This window comes from Ochotona princeps, chromosome 33 (genome assembly GCF_030435755.1).
Source record: "Ochotona princeps isolate mOchPri1 chromosome 33, mOchPri1.hap1, whole genome shotgun sequence".
Taxonomy (NCBI): Eukaryota; Metazoa; Chordata; class Mammalia; order Lagomorpha; family Ochotonidae; genus Ochotona; species Ochotona princeps.
The window spans coordinates 1,672,515-1,692,820 of NC_080864.1; the positions used below are offsets into that span (position 1 = coordinate 1,672,515).

The window sequence follows — 20,306 nt, forward strand, 5'->3', positions numbered from 1 at the left end:
CATTCATTAAGAGTCTTGTGTGACCTCTGGGCGGTGGCTGTGAGTGGGAGGAGACCAGCCAGTCCCTCCCGGGTCCAGCTCACCCGGATGTGGCCAAGCCTCAGGGCTGGGGCAGAAGAGGCGGGCTCCACGGCGTGGAAAGGGGTGGGCAGTGTGGGCATGTGGAAGAATGTTGGGGTGCAGAGTACCCCGGAGGTGGAGGCACCGGCAGCCAGCGTGCCCATGGGCCAGGCTCTGGCCCGAGGGAGTGTGTGTGTGTGTGTGTGAGTGTGTGTGTGTGTGCACACACAGCCGCAGGTTCCAGACCTCAGATTCTCTGACTGTAGGGAGCAGAGGCATGGGACAGGGAGGGGGCGGCCCCCAGGCTCTTGCATCACCTCAGGGTGGGGAGGCCGGCTCGCTGTGACTTCCCCCCACCTCGGGAGTCCATGCCCACTCCCGCCAGGTGCCCGCAGCGTCCCTCCCACATGGCGCCCCCAGGTACACCTGCAGGATGCCGCTGTGCCCGTTCCCCCACTCCCGCCTGGCTCCTTGAAGACGCCGCGACAGGCAGCCAGAACCTGCTAGATGCCCGCTCCACCAGCGCCATACCTCGGGCCCAGGGCCACGCAGGCCTCCCCGTGCCAAGGCCAGGGTGGACCTTGGGGATGAGCCGGGCTCTGTCCTCCAGCCAGGGTAGGCGGAGCAAAGACGCCAAGGGGATAGGAAACATCCTTTTATTGGGGGTGGACACTGGAGCTAGTCCGTGAGAAAAAAAAAAAATGAAAGATCCAGAAGGGGCAGACGGTGCCCCACCGCGCACCAGGCAAGGCCATGCCCCGAGGTGCCCCCAGGCATGGCGCAGACGGGCGGGCGGGCAGAGAAGGCCACTCCGATGTCCGATGTCCCCGGAGGGGGAAGGAGGCCCCCAGCCATCCTGGGGCTTCCCGGGCTGGGGCGGGAGGAAGGGGCAGGGAGGAGGTGGGGAGGGGGCAGGGAGGAGGTGGGGAAGGCAGGGCGGGAACGAACCATGTGGTTTGTAAAAGGCATCTAGCGACGACGACATCACACTACTGGGTCTGACGGCCCCTTTAACCAACGCTCCAAGACAGATTACAGCATAAATAAAAACTCACGGAAAATAAATACATCGACAGCTATGAGGTTGGAAGTGATGCGGACGGGGTGGGGCGGGAGCGGCGGGCGGGGGCGCGCGGGCTGGGGGCGCTTACACGCGGCGGGCGCGCGGGCACGAGGAGCCTGGCGGGGACGTGCGCCCTAGGTGTCCTCGTGCATGTCCGGGCTGTCCGTCCGCGCCACCTTGCGTGGCGGCGCAGAGCTCTCGCCCTCCAGCTCCACCTGCTCCTGGTCTCTCTTCTTGGCAGCATTCTAGGGGAACGGAAGCGACGAGGACAGGGCCTGAAAGTCTCCACTGGGGGTGCGGGAGCCTAGGGCGGCCCACCAGCCAGCCAGCCGGAGCTGCGGCGGCCATCTCTCCCAGCACGGTCCCCCTCAAGGGCCACGGGCCCCCAGCGGCTCCGTGTGTCCCGTAACTGGGGCCAGGGGTCCAGGAAGGTGGGCGCATCTGGGGTAAGGTGTTTTACTGCTACTGGGATCCCCCCCCACACACAAGGCCTATGAGGCCCTGGCATCCGGGAAGTGGGGGCAGCAACACGGTCAAGGTCACGGTTGTGGACTCCCCTTCCAACTCCACACACGCTACTGCTCAGAAGAGCCAAGCGATTAAGTTGTGGAGTGACGCGGGGAGATTTCCATTTAAAAGGAAAATGGGGCGGGAGGAGGGGATGGGCACAGTAACAAATTCTAGGTCCACACCATCGAATCCTCCGTCCAGGACTGCTGCCAGGCGCTGCAGGGAGGGGGCCAGGCCTGGAGAGCTCCTACTGCCTTAGCCCCGTCCTCCCCGGCCCCGGCCCCACTTTGGGTCCCCCACAGGGCCGCCCCCTGCCCTATTCACCCACCTTCTTGTCCCATTGCTGATGTAGGTAACGTAGGAGGATGTTGGTCTTCTCCGTGACGATGACTGGGGAAGGACCAGAAGGCGAGACTCAGCGCTGGGGCGCAGGGTGGGCGCCGCCCGGGGGTTCTGGGACTCCAGGGTGCATGGGGAGGGGGAGGAGGGGAGGGAGCGCGCAGTCCCGGACGCCTGCCTGCGTGTTTCGTGTTCCAAGCTAAAGGGTCCACGCGCAGGGTCCCCGGCCTCTCTGGGGGAGCCAGCCCCGTGCGCGCGCGCGCGCGCGCACACACACACACACACACACATACACCCCTGTGCTCGCGTGCGTGCGAGCAACTACGCCCAAGGCCCTGGGTGTATGTGTGCGTGATGGTGGTTGGGGGGTGCTCTGGGCTCCCCTACATGTGCGGTCTGGGGCCGGCTGGCGGACCCCACGTGCAGACGGACACCTGTCAGCTCAGGAGGTCCCCAAGTTGGGGGCGCGGGAGTGAGGGGCAGGTGCCGGCGGGCCCCCAGGCCGAGGACCCGGGTACTCCGGCTACTTACTTTGTTCGGAGGGGTATTCTCGAGTGGGCAGGTAGACTGAGGGACGCCGGTTCTGCGGGAGGGGGGCGGGGCAGGGGTGAGTCAGGAGGTGCGGGCGGGTCTGGGCAGGGAGGGGGTGGGGGTCTCCGGCGCCTCCCTCCAGCATCCCCCCGTTCCACGCACACAGGACGCCGCGCCAGGACGCGGGGCTGACCGGACCACACCACTTAAGGACCACACCACTTAAGCGTCTTCTAGCCTCTACTGCCGCCCTCCCCAACTTGTCGCTCCTCCCGCACCTCCCTGTGCGCCCCAGCTGCTTCCTGGGGTCGGCGTCCGTGCCCACCGTGCCACGAGGCTTTGCTCGTTGCCACCTCCCCACCCTGCCCCCCATCCCACACCTCCCTGTACGCCTCAGCTCCCCGGGGTTGGCGCACGCGCCCACCATGCCTACCGAGGCTTTGCACACGGAGTCGGCGTGGAATCGGCTAAAATTGCTTTTGTTGTACACAGGCAATCCTTTCAAAAAATCTGCCTGAAAAATATAAATAAAAATAAAAACTAAAAAAACTCTGCCTGTAAGACACGGGGCGGGGTGCATGGGTGGCTGAGGGCCCAGTCCAGTGCCCTGGCCCCCTCATTTCCTCCCCTCCCTGGAGCGCTGCTACCCAACACGCCTGCACCAGGCAGACCCCCTGAGGCTCTGGGAAAAGGGGCAACCCAGGATGGCAGATGGCGGCTGCTCCCAGGGGGCACTGTACTTGGTAACTCACTAAACACACAGGGGCGGGACACGGACACGGCACGGAGCCTGCTGGACTCGATTCTCCGGCCCCACCTGACACAGCCCACACGGGCAGCAGGAGCAGGCAACACGGAGGCTGGCCAGTGGACACACACCCCAGGGATCAGGGGGTGGTGGCCAGGTGGGGACAGAGCCTGTGTCCCCAGCATCTGGAGGCCAGGGGGCGGGGATCCTGGGCATGGTTAGTCCCAGGGTAATTTTGGGAACAGCTTTTTTGTTGTGTTTACTGGAAATGCATAGTTACTGAGAGGCAGAGAGAGACAGATTTTTCATCATCTGCTGGTTCAATCCCTAAACGGGCTACAATAGGGCCAGGGTTGGCCATACCCAAGCCAGGAACCTAGAACTTCACCAGGTCTCCCACGCGGGTACAGGGTCCCAGGACTTTGGGCCGTCCTTTCCCAGGCCATAAGCAGGGAGCTGGAAGGGAAGTGGAGGCACTGGCACATGAGCCGGTGCCTCTATGGAATACTGATGTTGTGCGTGGTGGGCTAACCCGGTGAGGGTCCACACCAGCATGAGGATGCCCTTGGCTCCCAACCCCCCACGGCGGGGCTTTGGGAAGGCTCTTACAAGGCCCTCTGGACCCTGTCAGGCCTGGGCAGACGCATGGGAGGGGTATGTGTGACGCCTGCAGGTGCTGCCCATCCCCACGGCAAGGACAAGGACACAGTGGTGTGTGTATGTGTGTAAGATCAGCCAGCCTGCCATGGAGGAGGGGACACAGGTTCAAGGCCCGGCCTCTCCACCTCCCAGCTTCAGCCTTCTTCCAACCTCTGCTCACTTGGTCATTCAGAAAAACACAACAGAACCCTGGACCGTACAAAAGGCCCGGAGCTCCCCTGTAACTTCCTGGGGGGGATCTTCCTGGGACACAGCGCCCCTCCCCAGTCCCACTGGGCCCCCACCTCCCCCAGGCCAACTCAGGGCACTGGAATGTCAACAGGCAGGCCCCTACCGCACCCCCAGCCAGCAGGTGCCCGAAGATCCGCATGGCCCAGAACCGGAGGAAGGGGGGCAGCTCTATTCGAAGCCCCTCGGACCTGCATCCCCAACCACAGCTCAGCCCCACACCCCGGGGCAAGCTTTTCTTCTCTTTTCAGCGAAACAATCATCTATTTAATTGATAGACAGAGAGAGAGAGATCTTCCATCTGCTGGCTCAGTCCCTCAAATGGCTGCTGTGATTGTGGGGCTGGGCCAGGCTGAAGCTGGGAGGTGGCCACCCAGTGTCCTAGGGCCATCCTCTGCTGCCTTTCCAAGCCACAGGCAGGGAGCTGGATGGGAAGTAGGGCAGTCAGGACTTGAACAGGGCAATGTGACGGGAGGTGGCTGAACCTGGAAGGCTGTGACACCAGGTCCCCAATGCTCCTACTGCATGGCTGGGCATGCAGTGCCATCCTGCTCCGGCCTCAGGCACACAGCAAGGCACCAGGCCTACCCGCCCAGACGCCTGCCTTCCTCCCTGTCAGGGTCCGGATGCCATCTCCAATGCAGACGCCCTGGGAGGTGGCAGAGACGATCGCTGGTGTCCCAGGAGCCCAGTTGTGGCCTGGCCCTGCCCCACCCTGCAGACAGGCTGCCCTTTGCCAAGTAGCCCAGCATATGCCTCTCCTCTGGTCCTTAGCCTAACCGAAACCTGGGCAGTGGCTGCTGTGAGAGGCCCAGGACGGTGCAGGAGCCTGGGGGCGGCCAGTCTGGGGACCATGTGAGTGCTGAGAGCTGAAGGGAGAGCAGGGGTCCCCCACCCCAACTCCGGCCCCTGAGCACACACGCAGCCTCACTCAACACCCCAGCGTGGCAGGGCTGCGATGTCACAGAGCTGGGCAAGGGCCATGGCAGGTGTCAGGTGAGAGGCTGGGGTCCAGCCAGGGGACCAGCCGGGAACAGGGGGAAGCCGCCAGGCAGAACAGCCAGGTTGGGTGGGCTCCGCAGAATCTACGGGAGGACTTGGGGTGGGGTGCAGGGTGCCCTGATAGACTGAGAACAATCCCAAAGCTGGGGGGCCCCAGGCCTGCCTTCCCACCTCCCCTCCACCCATGCCCCCACCACACACACCATTTCCAGGAGTGTGAGAGCTGTCTCCAGGGGCCAAACGCCCCACCATCACCCCTGCAGAGCAGCTTCAGCTGCCTCCCCACACTGTCAGAGACCCCAACCAGGAGGCCGCGTCCCCTTTCCACCCACCCCTCAATGGGCAGGGCCAGGCGGGGGACCCAGGGCTCCCTCTCAGAAGACAGATGGAGGAGGAGGATGCCGGGCAGGGGTTGGTGGTGAGGACAGGGGCTGGGGGGTGATACTGGGACGGGGGTGAGGTGGGGACCGGGGGTTTGATGGGGATCCGGGCAGAATCAGGGTGAGATCGCGATGGGGGTTGGATCGGGGGTTTGATCAGGGATGGAGTGAGATGGGCCGAGGATTGGGGTGATGTCGAGATGGGGTGAGGTGGGATCGGGGTTGGATTGGGGTGGGATGGGGTGATTGGGTGGGATGGGGGTGAGACTGGGGGTGATGTCGGGGATCGGGGTGGAATGGGGTAGTGGGGATCGGGGTTTGATCGGGGATCGGGGCGGGGATTGGGGTGATGTCGGCCACCGGCTTCTGCACCGCCCCTTCCCCACCCAGGAGGGGATCGGCGGGGTCCAGGGAGGATCTCGGAGACCCCCCACCCCCATCCCCACCGCAGGCCACTTCCGGGGGCGCTCCGGGGGCCCGGGCAAGCGCGCGACCCGGAAATGAATGAGTTGTCAAGGCCTTGGAAGCCCCGAAGGGGTCAGGGGTCAGAGCCGGATCTGGGCGGGGTCAGCCCAGGTGGCAGGAGTGGGGCGGGGGTCGAAGCCATAGGTCAGCCGGAGGGGCGGGGCCCGAGCCCGGGGCGGCATGGCGGGCCCCGAGGGCAGAGCCGGCGGAGCGCGAGGCCCGCGGCGCCATGGCGAAGGCCGTCCTTACCATCTTCTGCCTCCGCCGCCGTCCCCGCCGCCGCCGCCGCCGCCGCCGCCGCACAGTAACTTCCAGCCACGGCACAGCGCACCGTGATGGCGCCAGCGCCCGCCGTCATTGGCCCGCGCTCAGGCCCCACCCCCACGAGGCCCACCCTCCGCGCGCGCCCATTGGCCAGGCTCAGACAGCTCGCGCGCCCATTGGTCGCCACGCCTCCTCCCGGGATGACCAAGTGCGGTGGAAGAAGCAAAACCCCGCCCGGGACGGGGAAGCCAAAGGGAGGCGAGGCCCGGAAGTGGGCGGGGCCGCTACGCACACCCTCCTGGGAGTTGTAGTTCACAGCTGGCACGCAACTGGAAGGCGGTAGTTCACAGCAGCCATAGGTCTCCCCGTCTCCCCAGCACCGCGTTCTCTCCTCCCCAAGGTCTCCCTGACTCCTCCTTCTTTCTCCTCAGTGTCTCTCGAGGCTCCCAGGCAGCTCCCCCAAACATGGGACCCCAACACTCTCCTCCAACTCTTACCCTTGACATTCACCCTATCTAGGAACATCTCCCACACCTGTGGGATCTCCGGGATCCACCAAGCATGGAGTCAGTCCTCCAGTACCCCCAATTACAGACCCCTCTGCCCTGTTGCCGAGTCCCCCGCCTGACCAGCCCTCGGGGTGCAGGTGACCCCCCCAAGGAACAGGTGGAGGAACTGCCCACGGCACACAGAAGACAGAGTGGGGTCTAGTAGCTAAGGTCCTCACCTTGCACACACCAGCCTCCCATGTGGGCGCCGGTTCAAGTCCCAACTGCTCCACTTCCCATCCAGCTCCCTGCCTGTGGCCTGGGAAAGCAGTGGAGGACGGCCCAAAGCCTTGGGACCCTGCACCCGTGTGGGAGACCCGGAAGAAGCTCCTGGCTCCTGATCAGCTCATCGCTGGCTGCTGCAGCCACTTGGGGAGTGACCCAGCAGATGGAGGATCTGTCTCTCCGTATATCTGCCTTTCAAATAAAAAAATATATATATTTTTTTAAGAAGACAGCATGGCAATACGGACAGTGGCAGATATTTAATGAGGTTTCCAAGTTGGGGGTCGGGGCGGGCAACGCCAGTCCTTGGGTGGGCCCGGGCTGGGACCCCAACATTCAGCTCCAACAGAACAGGTTGTGGCCAGTGGTCAGGGTCGGTCCTGGGGGCCTGAGGTTAGAGTTGGGAGATTATTTGACTTCCAGTCCCCCTTCCCATGCCAACTCCCTATTTACAGACGTCCGAGGTGGATCACGCTGACCCCCACAGGGCGGTCAGTGGTCAGGCCAGTCCTGGGGCTGTGGTCGGTGCTCAGGCTGGTACTGGGGTCCCCGTGGGCTGCAGGGTGAGTTCCGGGTTCCTCGCAGGATGCAGAGCGGGCTCCAGGGGTCCCCGCAGGCTGCAGGGCGGGCTTGGAGGTCCCTGTGGGCTGCAGGGCGGGCTAGGGGGTCCCACAGGCTGCAGGGCGGGCTCCAGGGTCCCCGCAGGCTGCAGGGCGGGCTAGGGGGTCCCACAGGCTGCAGGGCGGGCTCCAGGGGTCCCCGCAGGCTGCAGGGCGGACTCGGGGGTCCCTGTGGGCTGCAGGGCGGGCTAGGAGGTCCCTGTGGGCTGCAGGGCAGGCTAGGGGGTCCCACAGGCTGCAGGGCGGACTCCAGGGCTCCCCGCAGGCTGCAGGGCGGGCTTGGAGGTCCCTGTGGGCTGCAGGGCGGACTCGGGGGTCCCTGTGCGCTGCAGGGCGGGCTCGGGGGTCCCACGGGCTGCAGGGCGGGCTCGGGGGTCCCTGTGGGCTGCAGGGCGGGCTCGGGGGTCCCCGCGCAGTCTGGCCCTCAGTGGCTCAGCGACTTGCGGCCCTTGAGCATGCGGCGCAGCAGCACCTGCACCCCGGCCGGTGTGCTCAGGCGCCGGACCCAGCCGTGCTTGTGCTTGCGTTTCAGGTTGCTGGGCTGGTACTCGTTGCCGCGGGCCTTGCCGCGGGGTGGACAGCGCGCCCAGGAGGCCGCCGCTCGGCCCAGGCTGCAGGAGGCACCTGCGGGGGGCGGTCAGGGGTCAGAGGGCGCGCGGGGGGCGGTCACGTGCGGCCGGCCCCGGCCCCCCAGCCCCCTAACCCCCAGGACTCACCTGCCAGCCAGCAGGGCGGCCGACCCGGCGCCGCGGCCGAGGAGAGCGCCCACCCAGAGAGCCATGTCCAGCCGCTCACACCGCCATTACGGAACGCTGCTCTAGCCTTCTGGGAAATGTAGTTCCTTCCGAGAGCCGCGGGGGGCATCGGGAGTTGTAGTCGCACGCCTGCGCAGCCCAGCCAGGCGAGCGCGGAGGCGCGTGCGCGCAGCACGGCATACTGGGGGTTGTAGTTGAGTGCCCTTGCCAGGAGTGGCCGCGGTGCAGCTGGTCCTCCCGCCGGACACATGGCATGCAGCTGGCCGCCGGTTCTGCTCTGGCCGCAGCCAAGTCTCCGCCCCGCTGGGCGAGGCGCCCGGGAAACCTCCGCTGTAGCCGTGTGCGTGTCCTTGAGTGGGTCCTGCCCCTTGCACGGCTGGGGTGTCTTCAGGAGCCAAGCTCGCCCTGGACGGCCAACTGGCCATGCCGGTGTCGCTCGCACAGCCTGCTGAGGTCTTGCAGCAGGCAGGGGTAGCCAGCCCTCCACACACACCCCTGCCCTGCTCGACCACCCTCCCGAGGCCCTGCAGCAGGGGTGACCAGCCCTCCACACACACCCCTGCCCTGCCCTGCAGTGCCCCCCCACCAACCCTCCTGGCAGGACAGGTGCTGGAGAGCGTTTGCTGAATGAAGATATCTACTGCACAGTCCGTGAGTGGGTGGCTGGGCTGCAGGTGCCAGGTCATTGGAACAGTGAACCCCTTGTCCCCCTGAACCCCATTCTACACACCCGTGGCTGGCACATCTCTTCCCCTCACCATCCATGGCTGCAAGAATGAGGTGGGTAAGCCCTGGGTGGTGTGCAAAGCAGCCTGGCGTGCTCCTGACCCACATAGCAAAGTCAGGGAAGTTCAAGGTCATTGGGCAGGCACTGAACCCCAGCCTGGGCGTCCACAGCTGATCGCTGGCCTCCGACTGGGCCCACAGGGACTGAACCCCAGCCTGGGCGTCCACGGCTGGCTGCTGACCTCCTGCTGAGCATGCAGCCACCAGTTAAATGGGTTATGCAATCCTGAGTCCCTGATGAACCCACCACCTCAAGGACTGGGGCCTGACTGCCAGGGCTGCACAGCCATGGGTTCGAATCCCCGTCTCCCCGCAATGCTGGACTTGTGCCTTTGCACCCCAAGCATCCCCTCATCCCGCCCCCTTAGAACAGAAGGGCCCACGCGCAGAGAAGGAGAAGAAAGGAGGCTTCAGGGGCCGGGGCTGCCCGCATCTCCCCGGCGACCCAGGCCACAGGGGCTCCTCCCCCAACCTCCCCCAAAGAGGCGTGGCCAGGGCGCCAAGAGCCCGCCCCCACCCTGGCAAGGCCACCTCGGATTGGGCCTCGTAACGAGGCCGAACCAGCCCGCGGCTCTCACAGGTCGACGCGCCCGCCCGTCGGCTCGCAGCCCCGCCCTCTCGGGGAGGGACTTAAAGGGCCGGCTCCTCGCCGGGATGCGCTGCTCGGGCGCCCGGAGCCCCGCGCTCGCTCGGCCGCCCGACCCCGCGCCAGCCACCATGTAAACGGCGCGGCCTGGAGACGGTGGTCTCTTCCCCGCCCCGGGCTCCCGGGGCGCTCCATGAGGTGAGCGCGTCCGTGTCCCCCCTCCCCAGGCCTGCTGCGCCTGGGACAGTGGTGGTGGCCGGGGTGGTGGTGGTGATGGGGGGTGTCCACGCACGCAGATCGGCTTGCGGGGGCTCCTACAATACCCCGGAGGCCCGGCGGCCGCGCAGGGCTGGCAGGCAGCCGGGGGGCGGCTGGCACGGTGCACCTGCGCCCCCAGGGGTCAGCGCCCCCCACCCCGCAGGGGTGTGTGTGCGCGCGCGCGGGGGGCAGCGAGGGGCGCTGCCAGCACACCTGTGGGGTCCCCAGGGCCCCCCAAGGGGCAGCAGAGGCTCGGTCCTGTCGCTAGGCCTGAGACAATGGGGGGCGGGGGTGCCCTGCGCGGTGATACCCCCGGAGTTATGTAACTGTCCGTGGTTGCCATAGTCACGGGGGAGCCGGGTGCGGGCCTGGAGGCCGCTGGACACAGCCTCCCGCTCCTGGGTTCTCATGGCCAGCAGGGGCTGGGGGGCTGCAGGGGGGCGCTGAGGGAGCAGACCCCAGAAGCACCTGGGGCTTGGCCCTGGAAGCGCGGGCGAGGCCTCATCCTGCAGGGCAGACTGGCTGGTTGAGGATTTGCGCCTTTTTTTTTTCCTAATCCCAGGAGCGGCTGCAAGGCCGTGCGGGTTTAAGAAAGCAAGAAAGCAGGGGTGAATCAATGAACTTGAGCGAATGGGGGGGCCTCCTCCTGCAGGAAGTCCACTAAACCCTCCTCCAGCACATCCAGGGAGGGCCCTGTGGGGACCTACACACAGCCAAGGTGCCCAGGGCCGGCGGGCTGGCTGGCAGGTGCCATGGCTTGCACCTGCGGAAATGAAGCGCCCCATGTACCCCCTCCTCCGTTTGCAGGACGCACCATGCTGACCGGAGTGACCCAGGGTTTCTTCTGCTGCCTCCTGGGTACATCCCCCAACGCCGTGGGGCCCCTGGACAGCGTCGAGTCCAGCGACGGCTACACCTTCGTGGAGGTCAAGCCGGGCCGCGTGCTGCGTGTAAAACATGCGGGCCCCACGCCCGCGCCCCCGCCGCCGCCGCCCCCTGCGCGGGAGGATGAGGCCCACGGTGACCGGGCCGGCTTGGTCCACTGCCAGCGGCGGATCACCGTGTACCGCAGCGGGCGCCTGCTGGTGGAGAACCTGGGCCGGGCCCCGCGCGCTGACCTGCTGCATGGCCAGAGCGGCTCCGGAGAGCCCCCGGCCGCCGTGGAGGTGGAGCTGGCCGAGGCGAGCGGAGCAGGAGGAGGCGAGGGCGGCCGTGCGGCCCCGGGCAGCGGCGGGCGGCGGCGGCGGGCGCGGCGGCCCAAACGGACCATTCACATAGACTGCGAGAAGCACATCACGAGCTGCAAGGGCGCTCAGGCCGACGTGGTACTGTTCTTCATCCATGGCGTCGGCGGCTCCCTGGCCATCTGGAAGGAACAGCTGGACTTCTTCGTGCACCTCGGCTACGAGGTGGTGGCCCCCGACCTGGCGGGCCACGGGGCCAGCTCCGCGCCCCACGTGGCCGCCGCCTACACCTTCTACGCGCTGGCCGAGGACATGAGGGCCATCTTTAAACGCTACGCCAAGAAGCGCAACATCCTCATTGGGCACTCTTACGGGTAAGGCGAAGGGCAGGCCTCGGGGGCCGGGGGCCAGAAGGAGGGGTGGGGAGCCGGGATAGCACCCCCTGGCCACTGAAGGCTGATAATAGTCCTTGAAAAACTTCAAATTTGGGCTGGCATGTGATGGCTCACTGGCCAATCCTCCAACTGCACGTGCCAGCATACCATATGGTGGATGGCTCAAGGCCTGGCTGCTCCACTTCCCATCCAGCTCCCTGCTTGTGGCCTGGGAAAGCAGTGGAGGACAGCCCAAAGCCTTGGGACCCTGCACCTGCATGGGAGATGGGGAAGAGGCTCATGGCTCCTGGCTTTAGATTGACTCAGCTCCAGCCATTGTAGCCACTTGGGGAATGAGCTAGCTGATGGACGATCTTGCTGTCTCTCCTGCTCTCTGTAGATCTGCCTTTCCGATAATAATAAATATCCTTAAAAAAGCAAAATTTCAAATTTGCAGCTAGACGGACGTCGGTGCCACTGCTGTAAACAGTGGATTTACTGTGTGTTTATTGGAGGGGTACATGACAGAGGGAGCGTGCTTCCAGCTGCTGGTTCACGGCCCCACTTAGCCACAGCAGCCGGGGTTCCACCCTGGTCTCCCCAGCACTGGGGCCGTCCTGTGTTGCCTTCCCCTGGCGCATTAGCAGGAACCCAGATGGGAGGCAAAGCAGCCAGGACTTGAACCTCAAAAGCTATTGTCTTTGGCACACACAGTTACACCAATGCTCCCATCACAGCTCGGACGCCAGCTCCCTGCACATGGGCACACCCTGCGCGACAGCTGGGACAGCCCAGCACCTGGGTCCCTCCCACCCACGGGGTTGGGGACGGGATCAGATGAAGCCCCAGGCTGCAGCCCAATCTTGGCCTCCCCCAGTGGGTGGGAGTGCTCCCGCGGTGTCTGTTTCGGGGTCGCCCTGTCTATGCAGGGTGGGCCAATTGGAGACTGGTGAATTCTGTATGCCAAGGCTTGCTAGGCAGTCGCTTGAGGTCCACGGGACACTGTGGGACCCAGGTTTGCCTGCTGCCAGATCCTTTAATCCCTTGTTGCCTCTGGGCTTTGCCCACAAGTCTGCAGCACAGAAGGAAGCTGTGGCGGTGGCCCATGCAGGGAGACAAGAGAAAGAAATAACTTCGGGCCTGACATGACGGCTTAATTGACGAACCCTCCACCAGCAAGCACCAGCCTCCCATATGGGCGCCGGTTCATGTCCCAGCTGCTCCACTTCCCACCCAGCTCCCTGCCTGTGGCCTGGGAAAGCAGTGGAGGACGGCCCGAAGCCTTGGGACCCTGCACCCGTGTGGGAGACCCGGAAGAAGTTCCTGGTTCCTGGCTTTGGATCAGCTCAGCTCCGGCCATTGCAGCCACTTGGGGAGTGAATCATTAGACAGAAGATCTTCCTCTCTGTCTCTCCTCCTCTGTATATCTCCCCTTCCAATAAAACTAAATTTTAAAAAAATCCAGGCCAAGAACTAACATTTATGTTCATGTACATGATTTTATTTTTCTTTTTAAAGACTTATTATTTTTATCGAAAAAGCAGATTTTCAGAGACAGGGTGAGACAGAGAGAAAGATGTTCCACCCACGGGTTCACTCCCCAAATGGCCTGGGTTCGGCCAAAGCCCGGAGCCCGGAACTCCCTGTGCGTTTCCCATGCAGGTGGCGGGGCCACACTCCCAGGCGCTTTCGCAGGGAGCTGGGTCAGAAGGCAACAGCCGGCGCTTCAGCCTCCCAGCAGACAAGAGAGTACTTTAAAAAACCATTGATTTATTTTCATTGGAACTGCACATTTACAAAGACAAGGAGAGACAGAGACCTTCCATCACTGGTTCACTGCCCAAGTGACCGCAGTGGCCGGAGCTGAGCTGATCAGGAGCCAGGAGCCTCTTCCAGGTCCCCCACGCAGGTGCAGGGTCCCAAGACTTTGGGCCGTCCTCCACTGCTTTCCCAGGCCACAGGCAGGGAGCTGGGTGGGAAGTGGGGCTGCCGGGATTGGAACCGGCACCCATATGGGGATCCTGGTATGTGCAAGGTGAGGACTTTAGCCACTAGGCTACAGTGCCAGGCCGCTACCTTTTTTTTAAGGGGGTACATAGAAACTTGTTCCCTCAACCACTTCTGGTGCACTGTTGGCTGCTCTGTGCTCAGCAGGTGCTCAATAGGGGGCTGTGTGTGTGTGTGTGTGTGTGTGTGTTTCTCATGGTTTTATAACCACAGAACACCCTGCACAGAACACAACAAAGCTTCAACCACTGAGGTGTTCCCTTGGCGAGGCAATCTGGCATCTGGATTTTGGGTGGGTCATTGGGTTCGTGGACGAGTCCATGAACAGAAGAACGGCCACCCGGCCCAGGTAGAAGAAGGTTTGGTCTCATGCGTCGCATAACTCCCGAAGTTTCTGCCCACAAGGCAGTGCCAAGTGGGGCTATACTTCTTGTCAAACTCTTTCTCGATGTGGGCCACACTGTCCTTCTCTAGGTTATAGCTTGGGTGGCTCACTCCCCCGAAGCCTGTTGCATGGAGTCGGAAGCGTCCACATTTTGGATAAGTGCCTTACGATGGCACATGGTCACTGTGGAGCTGGGGCTGGCTGACTCGCCCGGTCTCCGGGGGAAGGCACGGACTTTGTTCAGCTCAGCTGGGAGGCTGCGTCCTAGCAAAGCTCTGGTGCATCTAAGCCATGGGGGCTCTCTCTCTCTCACACACACACTCACACACACACACACCTCTGCCCTCCTCCCATTGTCCCTCCCGCCTCCTCTCCGGCAGCGTCTCCTTCTGCACTTTCCTGGCTCACGAGTACCCTGACCTGGTGCACAAAGTGGTTATGATCAACGGCGGCGGCCCCACGGCGCTGGAGCCCAGCATCTGCTCCATCTTCAACATGCCCACGTGCGTCCTGCACTGCCTGTCGCCCTGCCTGGCCTGGAGCTTCCTCAAGTGAGTGCCCTGGGGGAGGAGCACGGGCCTGGGGAGAGGGCGCTAGTGGACCAGCCTCTTGCCCTCGCCTTGGCAGTGAAGGCGGTGCCCACCCACGCACTCTCCTCCAGGGCCGGCTTCGCGCGCCAAGGGGCCAAAGAGAAACAACTGCTGAAGGAAGGGAACGCCTTCAACGTCTCCTCCTTCGTGCTGCGCGCCATGATGAGCGGCCAGTACTGGCCCGAGGGCGACGAGGTCTACCACGCCGAGCTCACCGTGCCCGTGCTGCTGGTGCACGGCATGCATGACAAATTCGTGCCGGTGGAAGAGGACCAGCGCATGGCGGAGGTAGGGGGAGCCCAGTGCGCAGGTCCATGGGTGGCCACGCCCCTCGACAGGTGCATGGCTGCGCGTGGGAGGGTGTGGCTTCTAGGTGGGCATGGCTGCTGCCCAGCAGGTGCACCCCTGTGGCCTGAAGAGAGGATACTGTGACTCTGTTTTAAGCTCAGAGCTCACAGGGCTCGGAAAGGTGGCCCGTTGGATCTTAAAGTCACAGGTAGCTGGGGAGCTGTGGAGACTGTGTCATGGGTGTAGTGGATCTGGGTAGGGTGAGGAGGGAGCAGAGGCCACCCCGCTGCACCTCCTGCCTAGCCCACAGGGTGCCCCTGCCCTGTCCTTTCTCGTATCCGCAGCCCTGAGCCATCTTCCCTTCCGGCATACAGTAGGCACTGCATCAATGCCAAGGGGTCGAATACCTGGATAAGTTCAGATGGCAGCTGGCCCTGTGGCGTCCCCTTTTGGGATGAAGAGGGGGACGTGTCCCCAGGAGGGACTGCCCCAGATGGGTGGGGGGCCAGGAGTCGCAGGGCAGCCTGCCCCCTGTGCTGCTGCCCTCACCTCACCCCGCATGCCAATGGATGCTTTGCTGCCCATCTCCGCCCCCGCAGATCCTGCTGTTGGCTTTTCTCAAGCTCATTGATGAAGGGAGCCATATGGTGATGCTAGAGTGTCCCGAGACCGTCAACACACTCCTGCATGAGTTTCTGCTCTGGGAGCCCGAGGCCACACCCAGGGCCCTGCCCCAGCCTCTGCCCATGACCCCAGAGGATCAGAAGAAGTAGCCGCTGGGCCAGACCAGCGCACCGTCCACTTGATGAGCACAGCGGCCGTGGCAGAGGAGGCCAGCCGCGGCGATGCAGCCAGCAGGCACCAGGGCTGCAGGTGTGTGCCCGCCAGCCGGGGCCGGCCCAGGCTCCCGGGACAGAGCCAGGCCAGGGAGATAGCCCCCCTCCAGGCTGGCCAGGCGGGGCCTGGGAGCAGCCAGGACCCCTGTGGAGGAAGACCTTGTACAAAAGACCCCCCTGTGCCACGCGGCCGTGGCAGGGCCCTCACACCCCACTCTGGCTTCTGTTGTTTCCAAGCTTGGTCCTGAGGGGACACCCCCATCCCCCCATCCCTCAGCGCTGGGGGCTGTTCGTCGCCCTGTGGGGAAGGGAGGGACGCGGGGGGAGGGGCTAGCACCACTGAACCTGCACATCTCAACTTGTGACTCAATAAAAATAAGTGACAATCGGTGTCTGGGACGCGAGCTGGGTGACCACCAAGGAATCTTCCTCTCTCACAGCCTCACTTTTCCCGTCTGCAGGGTGGGCTGGTATAGGTGCCTGTCCATTCAGGGGACCTGGCAGAGGGAGACGGGGTGCCACCTGCTGCCACCTCCACCCCCTATTGCTCATGGGGGCTGGGAGCTGCGCCCAGGCCTCTCCTGCCCATGGCAGCCTGGCCTTTGCTGCTGCTCCCAGCATGTAGTTAGCAGGGAGGTGAGCAGGAAGCGGCGAGCAGCAGCTGGGAGTCAGACCTGTGGGGTGTGGCTTAACTTCCTGAGCTTCTTTTTGTAAAAAAATATTTTATTTCAAAGGCACAACAATATACGAGTTCCCATCCATTGGTTTACCCCCCTCCCCAAAAACCCCATCCCAGCTGGGGGCAGGTCAGACTAAAGTCATGAATGCCCTGTGGGCAGCAGGGACCCTACACTGCCGGGGTGTACGCCATCAGCAGGGAGCTGGATTTGGAGGGAGTGTGACCACCACCGGAACTGGGCAGGTGTCCCAAGAAGTGGCTTCAAGTAAGTGCTGTGCCAAGTGTCTGCCCCCTGGAGATGCCTGTGGCTGCCACAGCGAGGGGGCGGCAGCTGGCATCTAGTGCCTGGAGGCTTAGCAGCAGCCCCCGGGGGCAGGGACACAGTGAGAAACAGAGCCCAGCCCACAGGCATCCAAGTGGGCGGAACCGAGGCTCCAGTGCATTCTGAAAGGCTCATTTTGTTTTAACCTGAGTGACGTCATGAGCCCCACAGGGACCCCTTGAAGTGGGAACTGCCCTGACCCCAGTGACTGGCTTGAGGTCACCCACTTCTGGAGCTCCATGCAGCTACACCAACCCCCAGTGTGCAGGGCTCTGTGTCTGGGAGGTCGGCGTGGGCTCCATGCACACACAGAACAGCTCCCCCACCTCCAAAAGCATTGGCAATGCAAGCCCCTCCTGTGGCTCTCCCGAGGACGTGCGGCTGGGTAACACTCCAGGGACGGACACACACACACGCTTGCACATGCCTGTACACACACGCTCGCACACACACACCACACATCTGGTCTCAGCACAGGGCAGCAGGGGGGACAGGTCACGCTGGAACCCCCACCCCCTGCCCCATTTCTGGGCAACTTCAGCCTCGAGCCTGGATGTCTTGGGGCCTCAGCTCTCTCTCCCCCTCAGCCAGGAAGACGAGCAAGGCACGGTACAGCAGGTGCACGCCCAAGCGCCGGCGTTGAGCGGGCGGCCAGCTGGCCACCACTCCATAGCAGTGCCCTTGTTTCTGGTTGGTGAGGGTCTCGATCCCTAAAGAAATAAGTGGGGGAGGGAGATGGCGGTGGGGGTTACACACAGCCTTGGGTTACCCCTCCTTGCATCCCGCACAAGTGTATCGTCTTTAACGGAGGCGGTAAACCGACACGACACAATAGGTGCACATGAGCAAAGTATACAGTTGGCGCTCCATCACTGCTCAGGCAGAGGGGAAAAGTGGGGAAGGGATTGGCAGTCGATGTTCCCCGCCTCAGGCACAGACACTCCACGCACGGCACCTACCTAGGGCGTCCACCAGACACGCCTCCCGTGTGTAAGCCTCCACGGCGACCACGTGCTGAAAGCAGTGCAGGGAGACCACGCCGCGACCACTGGCCCAGATGTCCAGGATGTAGCGCACCTTAGGGCAGGCCTGGGGGAGGCAGGTCAGAGGTCAGCAGCGCCCCCCACCTCCCTGAGCCCATTCCCAGCCTGGCCGAGCCCTCACACCGCTTTGCCTGGCCGGCCCCGGTGGTAGCCGAGCGCTTCCCAAAGGTGGACGTTGGGCCGGGCTCGGGTCCCCTTGCCCACGTAGAAGACAGCACCCACGAAGCTCTGCAGGCGCTGGGCCGGGCTCAGTGAGGCGGCACGGGCCGGCAGGTCCTGCGTCTCCCTGGAGGAAGATAGACAAGCAACAGGTGGCTCCCTGGTCTGAGCCACGCGGAACGCTCCCCCCCGCCCCATCCTCCAGGACCAGAGATGGACTAAGGACACGCAGCCGGAGTACCTGGGGTCCAGCAGCAGGTACGTGAAGCTGGACTTGGCCACGCCCTCGCGCCACCTGCGGCCGGGGTCGGGCCGCGCGAATTCCCGGATGAGCGTGTCCTCATCCACCCGTGCGTCCGGGATGCGGCCAGTGCGCAGGGCCTCGGCCAGTTCCGGGCTGCGCCCTGTAAAGTCACAACCTGGGGGGAAATGGGGTCACGAGAGGCCTTGGCAGAGAGCGGGAGATGGGGGGCTGGGGAGGGGGCCCACCTCGACAGGGACTGACCCGCAGAAACTGCTTCAGCCAGCTGCAGCCGCCGCAAGTAGTGCCTGCGGGTGAAGGGCGTGATGGGGCCAGGGTTCTCCCCCAGTGCCCGCAGTCTCCGCAGCAGCTCCAGGTCCGAAAGCTCAGGGTCCCGGCCACCTGGGAGGCTGGCTTTGTCCTCGGTCCCCCAGAGAATGGCTGGGTCCTTGTCGGTGGAGTCATCAACTGGGCATGGGCCACCTGGGGTCCCCTGGGAGTGGCTAGAGGCGGGACAGGAAGCAGCCGGCGAGGTCACACTCAGGGCCCGCAGCCGGGTATCCAGCAGGTGGACCTGCATCCCGTGCAGGTCATCCAGGAGTACGCTGGGGACCCTCGGCAGGGCGGACAGGGAGCCCGTGCAGGGAGACAGCCTCAGGCTCGAGTCCTCAGGGTCTAGGCTTTCCACCGCAGTGACGAAAGAGGTGTCGGAGCAGCAGCCATCCAGGGGTTCCTGGGGGGATGCGGGGCGTCCATCTGGCTCTGCCTCCTGGGACGAGGTGGGCGAGCTGGGGGGCGCAGGGGGATCGCTGTCGGCTCCGGCTGCGGGGCGCGAGGTCACTGCATCGCCAGCACCGCCAGCAAAGCATCCTGCGGAGGAAGGGCAACAGGCAAGGCTGGGACGGGCGCGCGGGGTACAGGGATGGGGAGTGGAGGCTGGAAGGGGGCACCCCAAACTGGCCCAGCCCGACTCACTGGCCGGCTTGGCCTCGCTGGGGCTGCGGGTCTGTGTGTGCAGGTGCCGCAGGACGCGTGCGCAGTCATGGTGTCCCTGCTGCTCGGCCAGGTCCAGCGGCCGCAGTCCATCCTGCAGCAGGGGGAGCTGTGGACGCTCCGCCCGGTCTCCCTCCTCCCCCTTCCCCCCAACACTTCAATCTGCTTCCCCTAACCTGGTCGCACAACTCGGGGTCCCCTCCACGGCTCAGCAGGAGCTCCAGGCCGCGGCGACAGCCCCAGGCAGCCGCCACGTGCAGGGGCGTCAGCGCCTCCGCTGAGCTGGGGAGCAGGAACGCGCACCAGGGATGGTTACCCTATGGACCTCGTACATCCCCGGTAGCCCCTCTGGGTGGTGCCCCTCGCTCCTCCTCCACACCTGCCCCCGCAGCCCTGGGACCCCGACCGCCTCTCCACAACCCAGCCTCCACACACCGCACCCAGACCACTGAGGTGCCCAGGACAGGACCCCGACCCCTCTCCCACTCACCGAACATTGGGGTCCCCTCCCCGGAGCAGCAGCAGCCCGAGGCAGCGCAGGCCCCGTGGGCGGCGGGCGCCAGCTGCCAGGTGCACAGCCGCCACACCATCGGGGAGCACCAGGTTGGGGTCGGCGCCGCCAAGCAGTAACTCATCCACGGCGCTGTGGGTGAGCAGGTGTCAGGGAGGCCTCCCCCGGCTTGTGCCGCTTGGCCGGTCCCCCATCCACTGTGCACCAGGTCCGAGCGGCCTCCCCCGGCTTGTCCCCCATCCACTGTGCACCGGGTCCGAGCGGCCTCCCCACCGTGCCCTGGCGCACTGGCCCTCACCTTGGCTCCTCTGCGCGCAGCGCTGCCCGCAGCCGCCGTGCCAGGCCCTCTGCCGGCCCCGCGCCCATGCCCGGGCCGAGCGCGCCCTTGCCCGGGCAGAGTCTCGGCTCCAGCCCCCAGGCGCGGCCTGCCGCTTTCCAACTTCCCGCGGCGCCGGGGTGCGCAGGCGCCGCTCCGCCCCCCGCCCGCTGCTCCGCCGGGCGCCGGGGCACCAGGCGAGGCGGAGGCCAGCGCCGCATCGGAGGCGAGCGGAGCAAGGAGCTCCGGTGTGGTGGCTATCCCGCCTGGGGAACCCCGCGATAATGACCCCTCCAACCCCCGATGCTCTGTGACCAGAGGCCTGGGGCAGCAGATAAGGGCGGGGAGCC

At 64.7% G+C, this 20,306-nt stretch overlaps 4 protein-coding genes and 1 pseudogene across 4 annotated transcripts; 1 reads left to right on the top strand and 4 right to left on the bottom strand.

The window, feature by feature from the left end:
* Positions 1–1,044: 1,044 nt before the first annotated feature.
* On the bottom strand, positions 1,045–6,392 carry DDA1 (DET1 and DDB1 associated 1). Its single transcript, XM_058657835.1, has 5 exons — positions 6,236–6,392; positions 2,937–3,017; positions 2,504–2,555; positions 1,962–2,023; positions 1,045–1,368 (listed from the first exon to the last, which is right to left on the bottom strand). The coding sequence occupies exons 1-5, from the start codon at positions 6,236–6,238 to the stop codon at positions 1,258–1,260; spliced, it is 309 nt and encodes a 102-aa protein (XP_058513818.1). The 5' UTR covers positions 6,239–6,392; the 3' UTR covers positions 1,045–1,257.
* A 1,623-nt stretch (positions 6,393–8,015) lies between these two features.
* On the bottom strand, positions 8,016–8,817 carry MRPL34 (mitochondrial ribosomal protein L34). Its single transcript, XM_058658064.1, has 2 exons — positions 8,360–8,817; positions 8,016–8,267 (listed from the first exon to the last, which is right to left on the bottom strand). The coding sequence occupies exons 1-2, from the start codon at positions 8,646–8,648 to the stop codon at positions 8,068–8,070; spliced, it is 489 nt and encodes a 162-aa protein (XP_058514047.1). The 5' UTR covers positions 8,649–8,817; the 3' UTR covers positions 8,016–8,067.
* A 928-nt stretch (positions 8,818–9,745) lies between these two features.
* Positions 9,746–15,916, top strand: ABHD8 (abhydrolase domain containing 8). Its single transcript, XM_004595810.2, has 5 exons — positions 9,746–9,968; positions 10,836–11,586; positions 14,359–14,529; positions 14,640–14,856; positions 15,456–15,916. Exons 2-5 carry the CDS (start codon positions 10,844–10,846, stop codon positions 15,627–15,629), a joined length of 1,305 nt encoding a protein of 434 aa, XP_004595867.2. The 5' UTR covers positions 9,746–9,968; positions 10,836–10,843; the 3' UTR covers positions 15,630–15,916.
* On the bottom strand, positions 13,835–14,156 carry LOC105942373 (dynein light chain 1, cytoplasmic-like; annotated as a pseudogene).
* Positions 15,917–17,210: 1,294 nt separating the features above from the next.
* ANKLE1 (ankyrin repeat and LEM domain containing 1) lies at positions 17,211–20,250 on the bottom strand. Its single transcript, XM_058657833.1, has 9 exons — positions 19,939–20,250; positions 19,620–19,772; positions 19,306–19,411; positions 19,112–19,223; positions 18,401–19,006; positions 18,137–18,314; positions 17,860–18,022; positions 17,653–17,782; positions 17,211–17,403 (listed from the first exon to the last, which is right to left on the bottom strand). The coding sequence occupies exons 1-9, from the start codon at positions 20,175–20,177 to the stop codon at positions 17,231–17,233; spliced, it is 1,860 nt and encodes a 619-aa protein (XP_058513816.1). The 5' UTR covers positions 20,178–20,250; the 3' UTR covers positions 17,211–17,230.
* Between the last annotated feature and the right edge of the window lie 56 nt (positions 20,251–20,306).